At 45.5% G+C, this 22,188-nt stretch overlaps 1 protein-coding gene across 1 annotated transcript; it reads left to right on the top strand.

Moving 5' to 3' along the window:
* The first annotated feature begins 20,024 nt into the window (after positions 1-20,024).
* Positions 20,025-20,960, top strand: LOC135998281 (olfactory receptor 14I1-like). The gene has a single exon (XM_065651445.1). It carries the CDS (start codon positions 20,025-20,027, stop codon positions 20,958-20,960), a length of 936 nt encoding a protein of 311 aa, XP_065507517.1.
* Positions 20,961-22,188: the final 1,228 nt, after the last annotated feature.

The following is a 22,188-nucleotide window of genomic DNA, read 5'->3' as shown; positions in this document are numbered from 1 at the left end:
GCCTCATAGCCTTTTATGAAGACGTAACAAGGTGGATTGATGATGGCAGAGCAGTGGATGTGGTCTACCTTGACTTCAGCAAAGCATTTGACACCATCTCCCACAGCATCCTCACGGCAAAACTGAGGAAGTGTGGACTGGATGATCGGGTAGTGAGGTGGAGTGCAAACTGGCTGAAGGAGAGAAGCCAGAGAGTCGTGGTCAATGGGGCAGAGTCTGGTTGGAGGCCTGTATCTAGTGGAGTGCCTCAAGGGTCAGTTCTGGGACCAATACTATTCAATATATTCATCAATGACTTGGATGAGGGAATTGAGTGTACTATCAGCAAGTTTGCTGATGACACCAAGCTGGGAGGAGTGGCTGACACGCCAGAGGGCTGTGCTGCCATCCAGCGAGATCTGGACAGGCTAGAGAGTTGGGCGGGGAAAAATTAATGAAATATAACAAGGGAAAATGTAGAGTCTTGCATCTAGGCAGGAACAACCCCAGGTTCCAGTATAGGTTGGGGAATGACCTATTAGAGAGCAGTGTAGGGGAAAGGGACCTGGGGGTCCTGTGGACAGCAGGATGACCATGAGCCAGCACTGTGCCCTTGTGGCCAAGAAGGCCAATGGCATCCTGGGGTGTATTAGAAGGGGGGTGGTTAGTAGGTCGAGAGAGGTTCTCCTTCCCCTCTACTCTGCCCTGGTGAGACCTCATCTGGAATATTGTGTGCAGTTCTGGGCCCCTCAGTTCAAGAAGGACAGGGAACTGCTGGAGAGAGTCCAGCGCAGGGCCACAAAGATGATGAAGGGAGTGGAGCATCTCCCTTATGAGGAAAGGCTGAGGGAGCTGGGTCTCTTTAGCTTGGAGAAGAGGAGACTGAGGGGTGACCTCATCAATGTTTATAAATATATAAAGGGTGGGTGTCACGAGGATGGAGCCAGGCTCTTCTCGGTGACAACCAACAGTAAGACAAGGGGTAATGGGTTCAAGCTGGAACACAAGAGGTTCCACTTAAATTTGAGAAGAAACTTCTTCTCAGTGAGGGTGACAGAACACTGGAACAGGCTGCCCAGGGAGGTTGTGGATTCTCCTGCTCTGGAGACATTCAAAACCCGCCTGGACGCCTTCCTGTGTAACCTCACCTAGGTGTTCCTGCCCTGGCAGGGGGATTGGACTAGATGATCTTTCGAGGTCCCTTCCAATCCCTAACATTCTGTGATTCTGTGATCTGTGTGATTAAGAAACGAGTAGCTAAACTTTGGTTCATATGCTGGGAGTAAGACAGTTCCTATTACAGTTTATTCTTTTGTCACTGCAGTCAAAAGCAGTGTCAAAGGCTTTATTTGCAAAGCTGCTCTAATTAGCACTGTCTTTACCTGTTATACGAACGATGTACAGAAACAGGAGAAATGTTCATTACTATTGCAAAGGAATTTCAAGGCCTTCTTTAATGAAAGAAATAAAAAAACCTTAACAGAAAAAAAGTCATATCTTTTACCCCAGTCCCACTGAACTCCAGTTTCCTCAGGACATGAACCCTGAAAAGAGCTGGCTCAATGGAGAGATAGGTGATGATGGAAATTTTCAGGGACAATTACACTAGGGAATGATTAAACAGTGGAATGAACAAAAATAAATTAAGAAAAACTGAATGCACATGCACAGCAGGATGTCATTGTCTTGCCAGATAGTTTAGCAGATGGACAAGACAACTGGATATTGTCTTAATTGAAGGCTAGCAATTGGAGGCTAGCAAAATATTCTGTAGCCCTAGCAGTATGCATTGACCTTCTAGTCTTGCCTATGCAGTAGTGGTTATTTAAAGAATCAAGTTGCCAAGCAAAGCAAGGCTTCCATCTGACCTTCTGTAGATCTTCTTGGGTTAGACCCCTCCTAGCTGACCTCAAGAGAGATTAAAAGACCTACATCTGGGCACCCAAATTCTGGTATTTATTTGTGAGTCAGGCATCCAATGGTCAGAACAATCAGTGGAGCCAAAGAAATGATTCAGCTGATCAAATACAGGTGTTCTTGCTACAGGGACCTGAATGTCTCTCTGAAGTCCATTAATTTTCTTGCTCTCCAGTGAGTATATTTGAAGCCTAGAAGCATAAATCACATGGACGCACCAATATGACGTAACCTATCTGCAAGTGATGGTTCTTAAAGTAAGAAAATTATTTCCACACATGAAATGAATGAACAAAATCACAATGTGCCCTTGCAGCAAAGGTGGCTGATGATGTCCTGAGCTGCATTAGGAGGAGTTCAATAGAGCACAAGAGCTCTCAGTCCCCAGGTGTAAGAAATCGGGAAAGGAAGGCAAGAGACCAGCATGACTGAGTCAAGACCCACTGGTCAAACAAGAAGGAAATGCCCAGGAGGTGGAAGCAGGTACAGGGATCCTGGAAGGCGTATAGGGACACTGGCTGGTTGTGCAGAGATGGGGTCAGGAAGGCCAAGGGGCAGCTGGAGCTGAACTTGCAAGGGATGCAAAAAATAACAAGAAGGGCTTCTACAGGTATGTCAGCCAGAGTTAAAAGGAAGCATACCACCCTTCTCATAAGCAAACTGGCAAACTGGTAACAATGGACGAGGAGAAGACTGAGGTACTCATCACCTTCTTTGCCTCAGTCCTCAATGGCAAGCTCTCTTCCCACATCTCTCGAGAGGATGGACCTCAAGGTAGGGACTGGACAGCAAAGTCCCTCCCAGTGTAAGAGAAAATCAGGTTCGTGATGACCAGAGGAACATGAACAGACAGAAGTCTATGGGACCTGACGAGATGCATCTCAGAGTCCTGAGGGAATTGGCTGATGTAGTTGCCAAGTCACTCTCCATGATGCTGGAAAAGTCGTGTCCATCAGGTAAAGTCTGTGGTGACTGGAAGAAGGGAAACATTGCACCCATTTTTAAAAAGGGCAGAAAGGAGGATGCCAGGAACTACCAACCTGTCAGCCTCATGTATGCACCTGGGAAGATCATGGAACAAATCATCCTAGAAGCTGCGATAAAGGACGTGGAGGACAGAGAGGTGGTTCAAGACAGCCAGCATGGCTTCACCAAGGGCAAGTCTTGCCTTTCCAACCTAGTGGCCTTCTGTGATGGAGTGACTACATCAGTGGGCATGGGCAGAGCAATAGATTTCATCTAGCTGGCCTTCTGTAAGCCTTTGATAGGGTCCCCCACAACATATTTCTCTACAAATTGGAGAGATTTGGATTTGATGGGTGGACTGTTCAGAGGAATTGGTTGGATAGTCACATCCAGAGGGTAGTGGTCAATGGCTCAATGTCTGGATGGACACTGGCAACAAGTGGTGTCCCTCAGGGGTCTGTAGTGGGACCAGTACTGTTTAATATCTTCCTCAATGACATAGACAGTGGGATTGGGTGCACCAGCAGCATGTTTGCAGATGACAACAAGCTGAGTGAGGTGGTTGACATGCCTGAGGGACAGGATGCCATCCAGAGGGACCTGGACAAGCTCGAGAAGTGGGCCCATGTGAACCTCATGAGGTTCAACAATGCCAAGTGCAAGGTCCTGCACCTGTTTTGGGGCAAACCCTGGTATCCATACAGGCTGGGGGATGAAGGGATTGAGAGCAGCCCTGTGAAGAAGGACTTGGTGTGTTGGTCGATGAAAAACTGGACATGAGCTGGCAATGTACTCTTGCAGCCCATAAAGGCCAGTTGTATCTTGGGCTGCATCAAAAGGAGCATGGGCAGCAGGCTGAGGGAGGTGATTCTGCCCCTCTGCTCTGCTCTGGTGAGAACCCCCTGCAGTGCTGCATCCAGCTCTGGAGCCCTCAGTACAGGAAAGACATGGACCTGTTGGAGAGGGTCCAGAAGAGGGCCACCAAGATGATCAGAGGGATGGAACGCCTTTCCTATGAAGAGAGGCTGAGATAGATGTTCATCCTGGAGAAGAGAAGGCTCCAGTGAGAACTTATTGTGGCCTTTCAGTGCTTACAAAAGGCTTACAAGAAAGATGGGGACAAACTTTTTAGCAGGGCTAAGTGCCAGGAGTACAGGTCTCAGACAATTATCCTTAACCCCTTTTATTGCAACAGGAAGGAACAGATCTCTCCTAAAGAAAGGAATTACATCCAAAATCAGGTGTGAAGGACAGTCCAACTCTGTCATTTCACCACTGACAATGGAGATAACCTAAGGGTTACTGGGTCAGATTTTGGCATTGGCATTTGCTCCGGAGTCTGTGTTTTAAAGCTCCAGAGACAAACTTTCAGGTGAGGCCTGATAACCATACGCAGAGCAGACTTTCAGGAAACAAAATTCTCAGGAAAAAAAAAATTAATGGAGTAGAATAGGAGGAGGGCTGACTCAAGCTGGTACCTGTGCAGAGGTCCAACCTGAGCATAGTAGACCATAGACATTTATATCTTTACAAACCATTCATACCATGATTCAATTCAATGGCAATATTTCACTTCGGATCTTCTTGCTTCTCATTGGATCTTTTTCTCTGATTCCACATGGGCCTTTGTTTTGTTCAGCTGTAGACATTGTTTATGGTCCATAGCCTCGCAGGTACTGTTTTGCCTAAATAAATCCTTCCTTCTCAGTGAAGTGCAAAATAGGCCCCATTTTGCAGATGTCTGTAACGTCTCCACGTTAGCTTTGGGTCATTACTTTTCCCAGTCAGTTCTGTTTTTCCCAGCAAAATGCAAACTAGACGGTATCTTGCAAGTGTTCAGTGTAGTTTGTAGTTGCTTTTGGTAAATATGAGCAGAACTTTATAGCTTAAATTTTAGCAAATCCAGCTTATCAAGTAACATAAAGCAAAGAGTATATTAAAAATCATGCAACCTTATACTTCTAGATGATTAATTATATTTAGTATGCATTTACTTCAGCTAAATGATTAACACTAAACTTAAATTGGGCTCATCCACTGACCTCTGAGTAGTAAAACCATTGCCATACAGCTCACTTATTTAGCAGGGAGAGCTCAAAGTGGCTCATCCAGGCTGTCGTATTTATAGAATGAAGTGGTTGACTCATAGTCAAATTGCACACAGCAGGAAAAGTCTGCACGAGACTCCCTGTGCCCACAAGCCACGGGCGTTCAGTTGCTGTTCTGCTTCCTTGTGGGTCTCCTGGAAGGATTTCTTGGCCTGGCTGCGGCTCAGGCCCTTCCCTCCTCTGGAGCCTGGACCAAACTGCTGTGGGTTTGGCTGGGGTGGGGTCGAGTGCATCCACCACACAGACCCCAATGGATTCTTTTGCGCACCCCACTTTGGAGACCACTGGTGTACTTCATTCATTGCTCAGCACTGTGCTAGTTATGCACTGTGAAAGTCCCTGTCATGTATCTGGAGTATCAAGAACTTTCTGAAGACATGAATTTCCTGTGTCTAGATTAACTTCAGGGCTACTGTCGGCATGACCTAAATTACCTCTTGGTCCTCTGTGGCCTTTTCTAGCTTTGAGAGCACTGAAGAACTTGCTAAATGGATGTAGAAAGTCAACCCTGGAGTGTTGTCATCCATTCAGCCTCTCTGAGCAGCCTTTGGCCCCATGAAGCCACTAAAACTCTCTGAGACTTCATCTTGAGCCTGACCTTGACATTTTTCTGCAGAAGGGAACCTGGGAACCATCTATTTTTCCTGCAAAGTGGTATGTCAGAGGGACACAACCCTGGACTGAAAAGCAGCTACCTGAGCTGGCAGCATAGACACATTCCAATGGTGGAGTTAATTTGCCCTAACACAGGTGTCTAATGGTATTTGAGACTGCCTGTGGTATTCAAGACTTTCAAATGAGTCTGACAAAGGGCTTGCAGGATAGTCTCAACTTCTCACCCCCTGAATCAGCTTTTGGAGGGCAGGTGGGATCCCTGAGTGTGCAAAAATGTCACTAGATGTCAATATTGAGACATCGCTATTCAGGCAATAGACTCCTCCCACCTCTGACGCCTTCCATGTCAGTGTCCCTGTGCCCAAGTTCTGATCTTCTGATCCCCCAGCTCTTTGGAGGAGAGCTGGTCAACACAGCCACTGCTGCCAAGGGAGTTTTTCAGATCACTTTAGTGGACACCTGCATTTGATCATGTCAGTTAGTCTGCTGGCTTAATTGACCTCACTAAGTGGATCTGCACTCAGGTACAGATACCAGGTGCTGAGGCACCCACCTCACAGACACAAATGTTCACTGCAGATGCCTAAATCCAGAAGCCAAATCTGCTGTTGATTTCCCCCTCTGGAACTTAGTATGACTTACATCCGTGCTTCAAGTCCCTGTCACTCTCCTTGGCTGATAATTTCAAGCCAGCATCATTTTCAAAAATGAGGGTGCTTAAGATGGAGCTAAGAACAAGAATGGCATAAACCTTCCTAAGTTCTGGTGACCTGAGTTACATTTGTTTGCTCTGTGCATGGCCAAAAATGGCCTATGGAATGTGATTTCTTTTTCTTAAGACTGATGGCTAAAGTTATTGTATAAATCACCCTTTGGAGGGATCAATATTGCTCTCTGGCTGAAGACAGTCTGTGAATCACTGTCTTGGATTTAGACTATCAGCTGAGATGAATCCTGTCCTTACTTTGCAGCTCATGCAGTTGTTGGACTTCACAACATAGGTAACACGCAAGATACCTTGGGATTCTGTCTGAGATTTTTGAACCCTTCTGAAACGGTAGTAGAAGCCTGGATGCACCAAGGTATAAATTGCCGTTAGATAGCTGTGTGTAGGGAACCAAATCAAAGCTCCACAATGTTGATATTAAAGATGTGTAAGATGAATCGTTTCCACTGCTGTCTAAACTTTTTACTTCTTGCAATGAACCATAAACCCAGTCCACTGAATAAACCAAGAAAGAGGCATTTCTGTGGCAAACAATTACACTCCCAGAAGACCACAAAGGACCTTTCTAGGGAGATCATCACATGTCATCTTGGGAAGGGAGAAAACTAGAGTAAACCAAATAAAATAGCACCAGTGTAATGACTCACACAGGAAAAGCTCTGAGAAAGAGCTCTTAAAGTAATTGCAAAATGGAAACAAAGTTAATGACACTAATTTAAGGCTTTTGTTTTTCTTCTTCTAGACAGGTAGTGTTGAACCATTTAGTTCAAAATATATTGGAAATATTAAAAAATATATTTTTTATAAAATATATTGTACTTGGAAAGGCAGGTTATACATAGATGTAACCTGCACACATGCAAAAGATCTTTTTTCTGGGTACAGGTTAGTTTTAGAAAAGGCTACATAATTGAATTGTTCATAAGACAAAAGGTCTTCCTCCCAGGAATATTTGGTTTACTCAATCTGCGTGGTGAGTACTTCTCTCTCCATTTACAATTGAAGTGGTTTTTTAAGAGGAGGTTTTCTAGCCCTTGCAAACTTCTCTAAATGTGCTGTCCAATTAATTTATTAGAAGTAGTCACTTCATCAATTTAAATATTCCATATTATTTTTACTCCTACTCTTATCTCTGCTAGAGCTCAATATTTGGTGATAGATTAATATCAGGATTCCTGTTAACCTGTAGAGTTAATTCATGCTTCTTTCATAGTAATAGGCATAAATTAAAGTGTTTTCATTAAAATCATTGCACAAGAGTCCAGGTAGTATTCATTTCTACAAGTTAGACTTCTAAGTCCGAGGAAATACTTTAGGCTCAGTATATTGTGAACGGAGAGAGCAAAAGGGTCCAGAAGGCAATTTTCAGGCATCTTAATTATCTGCTTAAGATGAAGAGGAGCTATCATTAACTGATTAGAAAAATTTGTGCACGTTTTAGGCCCCTCATTTAGGGCATTTGGCAGCACTAAATGCTTGGTTTGGTTGCATACATACAGGTGAGATGAATGCTGGATGTTTTCTGAAACAAACTGCATATATTTTGCTCACTGATGAAGGAAATAGTGTCAAATTCATAACATTTCCAGGTTTTAGTAATTCATGTGATGCTTACTGGAACCCATCTCATCTAACTTTAGGAGACTGGAATGGGACTAATCTTACCTAACATCAGTGATGGGATTCAGCACCTGATTTGGACCTTTGTATAGGCAACCAAAATAGGTGTCAGGATACGTGCACAGATGGTCATCCCTGGTCTACCCTAAGAAGACAGCAACAGGAGTAATTAGAAGGCATTGCAGACAGAATGTGCAGTGTGTATACAGTTTGACCTGACTCAGGGCACTGCTCACAAAACAGCGACGTGGGAAATGATAGGACACTATTGATAACAACTGGGGAGTACAAGCTCAAGAGAACTAATCAACAATCAATTACCAGAGCAATCATGTCATAAATATCAAAGAAGTCCTTAAAAGTAGCAAAACCTAGGCTAATGAAGAAAGGGTAAGCAGGGGTGGGCATTTTAATTAAGGGGTTCATAGTGGTATAGAGGAAGAAGTTGGGAGAGGAAAAGAGTATCAGGTGAAGCAACTCATGTGATTTTGACTTTAGTACAACTGTTAACCAACCCTGCTCCTAATCAGTGGAGTTTGGAACAGGAGAGGAAACCAATTGCTGTCATAACCATACCTGTGTCTGACACCTTCGTGGTTCAGAGACCTGGTGTCTTTTCCTAAAAGTTAGTGAGGGAACATCTAGGGGACAGGAAAGGCATTCTGATTTCCTAGTGAAGAACTCCCTTTTACTGGCACCTTGTGTGACTTTAGATGCTCTAGACTACAGTAAGAACAGGGCTAGTAGATACTGCTTAGGGGCTCCACAACATTCAGGTCCTGTATAGTAGAAACATCTTAATGGAAACACCTTTCTGAGTTTCAAAGATGGCTTAAATAGAAGTGTTTTAGGGTATCAGAGTCATTGTCATGGTTTGGATGATACAACACAAGATGCACCATATGGTTTCTGGAGCAGCAGCTGGAGACAAAATGGAATAGCCTGGGGCATCTAAAAGGGCCCTAAATCCCCAGGAAACATGATTGCCTCAATATACTTTTTGAGTAATAAAGAGAAATAAGCACGTTCAAGGTATTTGTCATCTGAAAGATGGTCTCCCTAACATGGAGGGATTCATAGCGTAGAATTGCCAACAGGACCTCAGAATACCCCCTGTAATCTCAAAGGCAGCTTAGAGCATTTGTCTAGGATTGGTGAAATCAATTCCTCTCTCCTTTCTGTTCAGTAATTTTCAGTGGACATTTGTCCCTCAGATTTGCTGATCACGCTTTGCATCCTTTGGAGTTTTGTCATTAACAGCAACTAAGGGAAATAACACAGCATAGCTTTCTTTTGTTTGGTAACCTGTACATGAAAGATCACAAGAACCTGCTGGTATCAGCTCACTACCACATTGCATTAATTCCCCTCATTCTCACCCTCAGACTTTCCACCCTGTTCCCAAGAAGGCTGCACACAGAGCAAGTTTGAACATGCTTTTATTGGTGGTCAGAAAGCAGAGCAGGAGGTGGCACTGTTGGGCAGCAGTGGGAGGAAGGGAATCATGTGAATCTGTGTTTTACCTTAGCCTGGAGACCCTCATTAGCACAGAAGCCTGTGCCTATGCCATGAGGGCATTGCTGACCCCATCTGAGCTGCCCCTGGAAGCCTCTAAGCATCAGCAGGTTGTGGAAATGGGGCACTGAGCATTTTAGTAAGAGGAGGGAGAGTCAGGTAGGTCTTGGAGTGCGAACTTCCTCAGCTCTTCACGTACCCAGGGCTCAAAATAGGAGACTCTGGTAAATACTTTAGGGAAGATGCGATTTCCGTGTCCATAAGAAACAATGCCATGAGCCTTCCCATTGCAGACTAAAGGGCCACCGGAATCACCCTGTGGGGTAAAAGGAGTGGTAGGGTCAGACATGTCAGAGCACAGCTTCCCCCACCCTAAGGAAGAAACTGCCCCTCTTGCCTCCCTCCTCTTTCAACTGTCTCCCTCCAGGCCCAGCTCCGCAGGGCTTGTATCTGCCTTACTACTCCTCTAAGCCAGTCTGCGAAGCAGCTCAGGTCTGGAGCAAAAACTGCCTTCATATCCCTGAAAAGAAGAATCTTCTGCTACTTCAGACACGTGGAAATATCCAAACCATCCCACTGTGTGTGGAGAATATCACAAAGGCGAGACGAGATCTGCAGCCTGCTGGGGCCGTGGCTGGGCTGGGTAGAATATGCCCAGGCATGTTAAAAGCACCCTTGCTCAGGGAGCACGTCAGCTTCAGACCTCCTGAGAGGAGCCGCAGCACATCATCCTGAAGAATCTCGTTCAATTTTAATCCCCTTCATCTCCCACCTGAGAACCAACCTGACTGGCTAGTCCCAACCTCATGCCAAACTTGGAGCCCAAAACAACACGTACACGGGAAGTTGATTTTTTGCCATCCTCATCACCACAGCAGATCATAGACTCACGCAGATAGTTCCTTTTGAAAGACTTCTCACATATGTCCTCACTCTGCACCTTCAGGTCCACCTCCATCAGCACACTGGTCTTATCCCGTGTTGTTGATGTCCAGCCCCAGCCAGCCACTTTGCATATAGTTCCTGGCTCAACATGCTCGTTGTGCCTGGGCAAGGGGACACGACGCACTTCCTTAGTCAGCTTGGCCTTTGGCTTCAGCTGCCAAGCAGAGAGAACATGTGGTTAGAGCAGGCAAAGGAATGGGAACAAATTAATGGGGTTCGGAAAAATGAGCAGGGAGATGCCTCAGGTAGCACGTATGTGTGAGCGCATACCTTCAGCAGCATTATGTCATTTGCAAGGGGATCTCGTGAATAGTTGGGGTGGATGACCCAGTGGCCAATGTGGAACTTCTGCTGGCTCAGCTCTTTCTTCGTTATGCTGTGGACTCCCAGAGTCACAGTGATATTCACTTTCCTGCCAGGAAACACCAACATGTTCCATTTACACTGACTACAGCTACATGGCCTCCCCATGGCAGATGGTTTGAGGGAGGTGGTGGTGGGATATTCCCACCCAGAAATTAGTTCTCAGGAAGTTGCCCTCTGTAGCCTGGATTCCTTCCACATTGAATGGAGAGTCCCTTACTCCGTGCTGACGTACGTCTGAGGTGTCCCATCCTGAAGACCAAAGGGAATCAGGGAATGGGGGACACTGGCCTCTCTTGTCCAACAGTAGCTCTGACCCATGGTAGGAACCATGGACCAGAAGAATGCTGCTGAGGAGTTCAGTCGCTGAGGTCTGATGTGCAGCAGATGCACTTCCCTTCCCCTGACCCGCCTTCTCTCCCACCCCCTGCCCGCAAAAGCACCAGAAGCTGCTAGACCAATAGACCATTATGATCATGCACATGCCCCGTGGTCAACAGACAGGGGCTTTGACCAATGAAACGCCTTGGTTGAGAGAAGTTTCTGGACCACTACCACAAACGACCACAGCTCAAATTCAACTAGAATATAAATGGAGCCCCCCGGAGACCCCCATTGAGTTGGTGTCCCCAGAGCAGTGGTTGTGCAGTCAAAGAATCTCCTCCTTAGCCTGGCCATCTAAGGAACATTCCTTAAACACTGAGAGGACTTGCCAAACTGGTAGGCAATCTTCTGGGTACCCTTGAGAGTCCTCACTTTGTAAAAGTGGGAAGACGCACATTTTGAATCGTCGCTCTAGAGCTTGGGATCTGGTCCCTTGAGTCTGCATTGACTGTATAGTAATTGAACTCCTAGGCAGTATCCCAACCCGTGTTTTATAATGTTGGAGTGCTGAATAATTTTGGAAAATCCCTTTTATAGTTGATTGTCTACTAAACAGTTCTGGTTAGAATAAATCGGTTTGGAGCCTATTGCCTGCCTAAATTGATATTGGGGTTGCCTCCGTGACAGGATGGCTGGACTCACAGGAAGCCCTGCTGTGCCTGAAGAGACACCGAGTACTCTTTCACCCCAGACCAGGCCTGTGACTCTCCATGACTGTGTGAGACTTGAAAAAATCCCCCATACAAGAAAGACAGCCCTTACGTTTTACCAGCCACACAGTGAGCTGCTGAGAGCACTGCATGTGGGCGAACCAGGAATCCTCCACACTCAGATCTACCTGACTCACTTCCAACTGATAAATAGGCCATGTAGGGCCTGGAATGGGGCCGAGCTTCCTGCCCGCCAATGATCTTTCCTGAAAGAGAGATGGGGAGCGTTAGTATCACATGTGCCACTGTCCTAGTACCTGTAACGCGCATTTGGTTTCAGGCACGGCCTGAGCTGAGAGATAGCACTGGAGCAGGAGAGTAGAGATACAAGAAAAGGCAAGGCAAGTACCAGACAGAATTCCAGCTCAGTGCCAATTTCTGCCCTTGCATGTCCTCCTCTTAATCCCATTTCTCTGTACTCACCAGCCCCAGCCCATGAGACAAGGAGAAAAGCACTTGTGAGCAGAAGGAGAAGTAGCATCTTCTCCTGCTATCCTGAAGAGCCAAAACAGTTGCTATGGCCAGGCAGGAGACAGGTACAGAATGGCAATCTGCATATATGAAGTTTGGAGCGGAAACAGGAAACCTCAGCCTGCTATCAGCTTGTGTCATTTGCTGTTTCTGCTCTTCAAAACCCCAGACTGTGGTTTGGGTGCGGTTCATTTTACAGTCTCTCATTTTTGACACCATCTCCTCCAAAAATTGGAGCTGCTCTTGTTCAGAGTACCCAGAGTGCACAGTACTCCAGCAGCAGTGAGAGCAGTGGGATATCTCCAGTCGAGTGTATATCTCATTGGAGAGCCTTGGCGAGAGCCTCCTTGGATCCTAGATATGGGTTGGTTTTAGCTTTTTTCTTTTTTTCCCTGTCCCCTGATAGGAACAGTGAGATCTGAACAGGGCCAGACACAGGTCCTAGTCCTTATCAGAGGGGTTGAGTGCCATCAGAGGTGCCTTTGGGATATCAAAAATCACCTGTCAGAGTACCTAAGGCACAGGACCTACTGGAGACACACAACCTTGAGCACTAATGTTCTTGTCACTAGTGAAAGATGTGTTGGTTTTACACTGGAGTTTACTGATGGCACCAGGTGATAGACTCATGCAGGTGAGCAGGGACCTCAGGAGGTCATTTATTCTGACCTGGTGCTCAAAGCAGAGTCAGCTATAAGGTCAAAATTGCCATGTGCTTTATTCAGTCAGGTCTTGAATATCCCTGTATATCTGGCAACTTCCTGAGTGAAAGGGAGTCAGTAGCCAAGAGATAACAAGGAAGGCAGAAGAACTGGCTTTGTCAAAAAGGTCCCAGTCCCACAGTATTCAAGCGAGAACAAGAAGGAAAGCCTGGGGATAACACCCAGGGTAAGGTGAGGGTCTAGATGACTTGACAAATCCATAGTGACAAGAAGTCTGATGCCAGCCTGAGAAGTCAGTCTGTGCACCCAGGTCCAGACCAGCAGGTTACACGGCTGAGACACAGCTGGAGCTGGAGCTCAGGTGAGGACCAGAGTCAGAATCTCCTCTTCAAAGCAGCTGCCATGAGAAGGGGAGCAGCCCTGGCTGAGGCCTCTCTGAAGTCCTCCCTGAGAGCACTGACTACCGTGATACTTGAGGGAAGGGACATAACCCTCAGTTGCCCTGGCTTTAATTTGGCTGTGGGCCTGGCCAGTCAGATCTCCAGGATGGGGAATGCGCTTAAGGTGCTTGACACTGAGGGTGGAGACTGGACAGCCTCTCTGGGCAACTGATTCCAATGCTTCACTGCTCTTGTGGTGGAAAAGTTTTTTCTTACATGTAGCCTGAACTTCTTTTATTTAATTCCTCATTTATTAATGTCTACCCATTATCGCTCATGCTGCCACCATTTACTGCTGTGAAGAACCTGGTTCCATCTTCCTGGTGGTTGCCTGCAGGTATTGGAAAGCTGCTCTTGTGTCCCGCCAAGCCCTCCTCTTCTGTCGGAACAAGTCCAGTTCGGTCCACCTCTCCTCAGTGTAGACCCCTACGGTACTCCACTCATTACAGGCCTCCAGGCAGAGTGTGGCCTGTTATATACCAGAACCGCACTCTGAGCCTGAGCATCCAGCCTGTTTTTACCCATCCAGTTGTCCAATCACTCAGATCAGAGCATCCTGACCTAGTGTCACAGATGAGTGATTTAGGGTCCTGCTTGCCACAGAGCAGTATTTAGATGACTTGAAGAAAAGTGCAACTTAACAGAGTTTGATGGCAAGGTTCACTGTTACTGCATGGAGGAAATGTGCCACGCAGAATTGGGTGAGGCTTGTTTTAGAGTGATTTCTATGGGGACAGGAGATGCAAAAGGGCAGAGGGAGGCCCTCCCACTGAGTCACAAGGTTCAGAATGGACCCCCTTGCTTTTTTAATTCCTCAAAGAGGAGTCTAGGTACAGCTGGATCCAAACTGTAGCCCCAGACTTGATCAGTGGCTCATGTCCAAGAGACGTAAATAGAAGAAAATCCCCAGAGAGAAGGTGGAAAGCCTTGTTAAAATCAAGGTACATGACACTCACTGCTCCCTGCACACACCGCCCGCCCCCCTGCCCCATCCATAATGCCGTAATTAGAGAAGGCAACCGCACTGGTCAGGCCTGTGTTACCCTTGGTCAATACATGCTGACTGTTTCAATCCCCTTCTCCTTCACATGCCCCAATGTGCATTACAAGAGGACTTGGTTCATGATTTTTCAGACTTCTTCAAAAACATCTGCTTCTCCTGTTTGCTAGCTTTCACCTTTCACCTTTTCATTCTTCTAGGGCCTGCCAGCATGACATCTAGTCTGGGTTAATCTGCTTCCTGGAAGCTTTTTAAACTCACAATTGCTGTCCCACCAAGAGACAAAGCAGAAAGCTGCAAGCCACTTTGTTTTCTGTGATGTGTGAGATTGTGTGCTCAGAGGAGGACAGACCCAAACGGAGGAGACATTTCAGACATCACCAACCTGTGGCACTGATTGATAATAAACACTTGAGCAAAGCCACAGCCCTCTTCAGTATTCTGATGTTTCCAGCGAAGTGCTGATGTTCTCAGCAATTCCTCTCTTGGCTGGTAACTCAAACAACTGTAAAGTAAGACTGTGTCTTCCTGAGTGAGAAGATACCTTGCAAGTCTTGTGACCTCTTGAATGGGGCTTTGCAACCACACTGCTGCACACATGGGCTGGGGCATGTCCGGGCCCTGCATGGTGGTGCCATTACAGAATTATTGTTCCGTGCACCCTTTTTCTGTTCAAAATATCAGATGTGTCAGGGTGGACATGCTTTGTGTTGCGGCTTACCAGGGCAATGTTTTTAAAGGTGAGCACTGAGAATGTGTATTGCCTCTTTTGGCATGTGTCAGGAGGCATATGGGAGGTGGTAGAGGCCTCAAGACCCACTCAGGCAATCACGAAAGACTGAAAAGCAGGGGAACACAAAGCTGAGTCATCCCACTCACACCAGCTACCTGGAGGCATCCCTGGAACTGGCTGCCCTGAGACTCACAGGGCAATCTCAGCTTGGAGGTACCTGGCTGATTTGCTGGGAAGCACAGACTGAGCTTGTGCCGGAAATTTGTGGGCGCTCAGAGGGCCAGAACCCAGGCATGAATGGGAATTTCACTTTCTTGAAAATGAATACACAATATTTGCCCTTTGCTATGAGTTGAGTAGAGTGTACCAGATGGCTTTTAAAAGACTGAACTTCAGCAAGGTGAATCCAGGCACATCCTTCTACTGCTGCAAATGAATTGAACGGCAAGTGGTGGTTAGAAGTACTGACTGAGCACAGGAGACCTTTAGAGTGCTGGGGGAGTGCAGCTGATACACAGCAGAGGCAGAGACATCCTCCCCTGGTTGTGATCAGAAGGGAAGGTTTCACCCGTAATGCCTGTGAATGGGGGAGCAGTGAGTAGCTTTGGCAGAGGTTGGAGGTGAAAGACTGAGAAGACAAAGCTCTTTGTGAGACTCCAGGTCCTGCTGCCCTTGGGCAAGTTCCCATCCTGGCTTTTCACGTTCCTTATTACGCACTCCTGCAGCACAGTGCCTTTTAGTATTGAAATCTTCTGAGTTTCTTCACTCTTCTAAATTGTCCAGGCCTCTTCCTTTCTGAGGACTGCAAAGGGTCTGGCTCCATACTCGGGCAGGGGGCGTGCATCCAGTTGTGCCCACAAGCCCCTCACCAAAACACTGAATTCAAACTTCGAAGTTGCAGAGCTGCAGTGATACCTTCATTGAAGAAAATCACAGGAGACGGAAAATTAGGCCACGTGTTTGGCTCTCATTCCTTTTAAAATGTGGGAGCTTGGCCGGGTGGCCTCCCAGGTTTCCGTGCATTAGGAAGCAGCGTTACCTGTTAGGACTAGGGACAGGTGGAGCAGAGAGACGGTCCTTCCGCCCTGCCTCTGTGCTTGGCTTTGGGCTTTGTGCAAGAAGCAAGAGCCACTGTCTTTCAACAGCAGCCCAGTTGATGACTAAGCTGAGAAGCCAGCTCTGAGCTGTAGTTTACCTCACATGACCTGGTCTTTGATTTGGGCCTCTTGCGGGCTGGGGAATTTTACTGCCTGCAGGATGAAGGGACTTCTTATGGGCTGCCAACAGCAGCATTTTGGGATTGTGCAAAAAATACTATGGAATTTCTGAAGTGACAGCTAAAGGTGGGGAAAGGGAAGGGCTAAGGTGGCCTGAGGAGAAACGTGTGCGGGACAGAGGGGATGAGAGGAAAAGACTACTTGTCGGTGCACTTGTCTGGCCGTGCGCTTTGCATGATAACCACAGTCTCGTGTTCTCATGAAACTCCATCTCTGTAATGAATTTGAGAATGACTTCTCTAAGCCCCAAGCCCACGCGAAGCGCAGGAACCGTGCTTCTGTAGCAGCACTGTGGAAACTGACAGACCACATATACGTGCTGCACGAGACTCCCTCCTCCAGCACTAGACTGCAAGGCTCATTTGGACAGCCACCCTCCCTACCTCAAACATATTTACTTCTCCTCGAAGCATGTCAGCCTCTTCCTTTCAGCATTTACAATGATTTCTGCAGCTTTTCGCACTCCATTGATGTTTGTGAGAGATCAAACACTAACTCAATTTTAAAGTCTTTGTGTTTTCTGCCTTGCTGTGAAACAAAGGAGGCACAAATTGAATGTGAAACCTGAAGTATGATCATTCCTACAGGGCGCACGGGGAAGGGCATACTGATTCAATCTCAAGAAGGTTGCAAGGATGCAAAAGACATGGAAGGGCTGGATCAACCTGCAGAGGGTAGAAAAAACTCCTTTCCCTTAATGTTGGACCTGTGTCACTTTTCTTACAATCTATGGCTCCTTGCAAGAGAGACACGAGAGTTGTTTGACAACTTCATTTCCTGATGAAAAGCTGCAAACCCTGAGAACTCCTCCAGACACAACTTAGAATGAGAATTGAAATACCTGTGTTATCTTTACAATAAAACCTAACCTTGTCAGCTGGGCATGGGTCTTTCACAGGAAGCTGCTTGCTGTGCCAGTGCCCTTTTAACCTCTCCTGGCTGCAGTGGTGTGCTTTAATCATTGAAACCCTACAGGAAAACCTGACTGCTAAGAGGTGGAAGGTTGGTTAAAGATCAGGGTCTTGTCTAAGTGCAGGCAACCAGAGCGGGGACCGTGAACCACTGAGCCCTTGTGGCTGGTGTGGCAGGAACTGGAGAGGCCAGTCAGCCTGCCTGAGTAGGGTAAGAGACTTGTAAACCAGGCAGTGAAGTGGCCACAAGTTTTGGTTGGGTACCAGATGTACCTCAGGGTTCAAGAGCTGCCTACTGAAGGGACCATCAGGACACCATTTCCCACAGCATTCTCCTGGAGAAGCTGGCAGTTCATGGCTTGGACTCTTTTTTTCTCCTCCTCCTCTGCCTGTCTGAGGTTTTCTGCTCTTGCCAGTGTTTTCTTGGGGGCACCACCAGCTTGGCTGATGGATTCAGATGTGCCCTGCCATAGGTCTGTTCTGGAGCTGCCTGGAACTACCTATGTCCAGCACGGGGGCAGCACCTGGCACAGCTGTGGCACAGAGGCCACATTGAGACGTGTCAGAGAGCTTGTACATCCAAATGCCCAGGCATCCTTTGTGATGTCTACCAATTCTCATTTTATGTCCTAGTCACAGAAGGGCATTGCAGAAAATGCCAGACATTTCTTTAAGTACCTGCATCAGATAGAATTTTGAAACTAAGGAGAAAAAATACATAAATTGGGTGATCTAGGACCAAAAAAAACACCAAACCTAGCCCCCCCCCAGGAATTTCTTTACAATTTAACATATCAAGAAGCAATTCTTCCCTTTTTTACAATAACAAGACAGTCAGCTCTGGTGCCAAACAGTGTACTATGAACCCACATCCTACTATATGTGCAGATGCATCTAAATTTCTACTTGAGACCATAATTGGATTTTCATTATATGAAAAGCATTCTGTTAGCAAGTTGTCCATTTTGACTTTGCAGCTGAGGAATGCACCAGGGATTAGCTTTGCATCTGTGCTTCTGAGCTTCTCTGCAGGCCTCCAGATTGCTATTCCCACAAGTCTGGAGAGAGACATTAATAGACTGTTTTCTCACAGCATTGATCATATTTGTACAGTGGAGCTGTGAGGCAGGTGTACACAGCTCTTTGTAAGGTAAATTGATTTGTATATTGTAGAGTCTTGAAGTTTGTCCTGGCATTAAGGTATAAGGACACTGCGGTGAGTGCATCTTTCACACCTAGACAGCACAGCAGCATTTCTAGTGTCTCAAATGATTCATTACTGAGTCATTCACAAAACAGTTCCATTTGAGAGGAACAGAGGCTTCACATCTTGGAAATGCATGCAAAAGGGGCAACATGTTAGGTTTGCTATTTCAGTTCAAGGTAGTAACAGTAATGTGGTTAATAGAAAATGAAGAAACATCATAGAAATTGAACAAAGTTGGAGCATTTAGCTCTGTATTTACTCCTACTGCAAAAAATTTAAAAGAAGTTCATTTTGCAGGCATTTTCAACATTTTGGAAAAAATAATGAGAGACTAGAAAAGATTTCTCTCTCTGAGAGTGGATGTGTGCAACAGGACCAGGATGAATCATCTTCTGGAGATGGGTGGATCACTGACTGAGAAGAAAAGTGAGGGCCTAGGTCTGGATGTGGACCTAGCTAACTTTGACATCTAAAATTGCCCATTTAGGTCTTGATTAATCATGTTGTCCTCCTTTTATTAGGAGAGGAGAGGCTGGGCAGTGAGAGAGGGTTTTACAGTTCATCGTCAGGTAGGACATTCACAAGAGGTCACAGGAATCCATTCTGATGTTTTCTCTCCACTAATCAAAGGAGACTGCCTCCTGCTAAAATCATCCTACAGTGGGAGTCAGATGCTTAAATGTGTGTGGTTAGTGTGTTTTGAGATGCCCTAAGGTTATTGATACATTTGCATGAGATTGTAGGTTACCTACCACTTTCGGGAAAGTGGAGTCCCAGAGGCAACATACCAGGACATCTCAATTGGTTCTTTCTGACTCCATTTAGGCACCAGTATCTCACCACCAAAGGCTGATGAGTCACACGCCATAAAAGATAATATCCCAACAGGTCTAGCTGGGATTAGGATAAATACTCTGAAAGCACCGTGTTGAATGACTGTAGACATGTTGGGACTCATGTTTCTATCTGGATATATTTCTGAGGGAAAATATATGTTGCACTGGGTTTTCATGACAGAGATTATGGGATCTCATGCATATATAAAAATAGGTATGTATGTGTATATGTATGAGCACAAATATGTATTGAGATAATGACAAGAACCATGGACTGTTTATATAAACATGTATACTTACATATAAGCATATCATATTTACAATATACATAATATGCATATATAAACCATATGTAGACTACATGCATATATATGATATATGTATCCATACCTATGTATATTATATATAGATAGGCATGCACATGTATTTTGTATATGGAACTATAATTACTGGGGGATTTGTTTCTGAGTTACAGTTTGGTCCATCTTGCAGGATTCATGCACTTTGTCTTCAGTGACCAACATGTATTTAGGGCAACTGTGAAATTCAGATGGTGGGGAGACTCTGGAGCAGAACATCAAGTCAATCAAAATCTTTGACTTTCCCTTCACAGCTTTCACCAACATGCTGGAAATAAAATGTCCAACCAAAGTACTGTGACAGAGTTTCTTCTCCTGGGATTCTCTGATCCTCCAGAAGTGCAGATATTCCACTTTATGGTATTTCTGGTAATTTATCTGGCTGCCGTGGTGGGAAACTTTCTCATCATTGTGGTCATAGCTGTCAGTAATCACCTTCACACTCCCATGTACTTCTTTGTGATGAATTTGTGTATCTTAGACATTTCAACCATCTCTGTCACTCTCCTTAAGTCAATGGCCAATTATCTGTTGAATACCACAGCCATCTCCTATTCTGGCTGTGTTGCCCAAGTCTTTTTCTTCCATGTTTTTGGTGCTGCTGATCTTGCTTTACTCACTGTCATGGCATATGACCGTTACATTGCCATATGCAAACCTCTGCATTACAAGACACTCATGAAGGGAACTACTTGCATCCACATGGCAGCCAGTGCATGGCTCAGCTGTGTCCCTTACTCTGCTCTCCACACTGGGAACATGTTTCATTTATCCTTCTACAAGTCCAGTATCATTGACCAGTTCTTTTGTGAAGTACCACAGCTTCTCAAAGTTTTCTGCTCTGATTCATACTTCCATGATGCTGGGGTTCTTGCATTTAGTTTCCTTTTAGTCACCATCTGTTTTGCTTTTATAAGTATGTCCTACATTCAGATTTTCACTGTAGTCTTGAGAATTCCTGCCAAGGAGCAACGGCATAAAGCTTTTTCAACCTGCATCCCTCATCTCATTGTGGTCTCCTTGTTTGTTAGCACTGGTTCTTTCACCTATCTTAAGCCTGTCTCCAACTGTCCATCAGCTCTGGATCTCACAGTTTCTCTTCTCTATTCTGTGTTGCCACCAGTGATAAATCCAATCATCTACGCCATGAGGAACGACATCAAAGCTGCTATGCAAAAATTAACTGACCACAGATTATTATGCAGAAATAAATAACCAGTTTTTCTTCATTAGACATCCTCTGTGTTCTTGGTAATGAGCACTTCATTTTCCAATAACAGAAAATTTGTATAATTGGGATCAGAAGAAAATACTTTTTTTGAGGAAGATTGTCTAAAGATTTCATTATACATGTAATTTTGATGGCAGCAGCTTTTGCAGAACAATATATTGATAGTGGAACAAATGCAGGGTAATGCTTGTAAGCACTTTACATGTGCCCGCCTGCCTATGTCGCTATCTCACCTTCCCTCTGCTTTCTGTATGCTTCTGGAGTATAATCTATAGTCAGTCTGTTGTGGAAAAGGGATGCATCTAAGTGTGTGTGTGTGAGAGAGGCTGCCCAAGAGGTCAGGACATTTATTTGCAAACCCAGAGAGGTGTTTTGGTGGTGTTCATTTGGTTATGTCACCACTGGAATGTTTGTTTTTTCTTTGTTGCGTCAGCTACAACAAGTACTATTGTGACAACAGTGCAAGATGTGCCTCTGGGTTGTCATCACTTTATGTCTAAATAAATGACTGCTCACAAGATCTGCTCTGTAATTCATCTAAACTACCTGTGTATTTGCACATCTTACTTTTTCAAAGTAAATTATCTCTCCCTTCCATCTCCTCCCACTCTTGCCCCAACACTCGCACAGGATAGAATCACTGTGCTGTAATTTTGAGCAGCTGAATCATTTTGGTTTGTGGAAATCCTAAAAATGTTGTATGTGATTTTAAGCACTGAATCTAACTTTTGCTTTCAGATCAGCTAACCCCATAAGGAGAAATACCTATTTATTGTCTTTGACTATGCAGGGAGTGTGGAGAAGTGATTCAAGTGACTAAACAGCTACATTTCAAATTCTGCAGGGTGCTTTATTAGGATTGCAGTTGCTGTTTCTGAAGAGAGTGGCTCTCATATTGGCTTTCTGCTGTATTCTATTCCCATGAAGGTTCAGGAATTACTTTACTCAGCCTTGGGGCAGCCTCATGTCAAGTCGTGTGTGAAGTTTTAGGCCTCAAAATATAAGAAGGATATGAAAATATTAGCATATGTCCAAAAGAGGGCAAAAAAGATGGTGAAAAGACTAGAGGGCAAGACTTAGGAGGAGTAGCTGAGGATACTAGGTTTGTTCAGCTTGGAGAAGAGGTCAGTGAGGGGTGACCTCGTTGCTGTCTACAATGTCCTCATGAGGAGAAGCGGAGAGGATGGTGCTGATCTCTTTTCTCTGGTGTCT

Source organism: Caloenas nicobarica, chromosome 24 (genome assembly GCF_036013445.1).
Source record: "Caloenas nicobarica isolate bCalNic1 chromosome 24, bCalNic1.hap1, whole genome shotgun sequence".
Classification (NCBI taxonomy): domain Eukaryota; kingdom Metazoa; phylum Chordata; class Aves; order Columbiformes; family Columbidae; genus Caloenas; species Caloenas nicobarica.
This window is presented reverse-complemented; position numbering and strand designations above follow the sequence as displayed.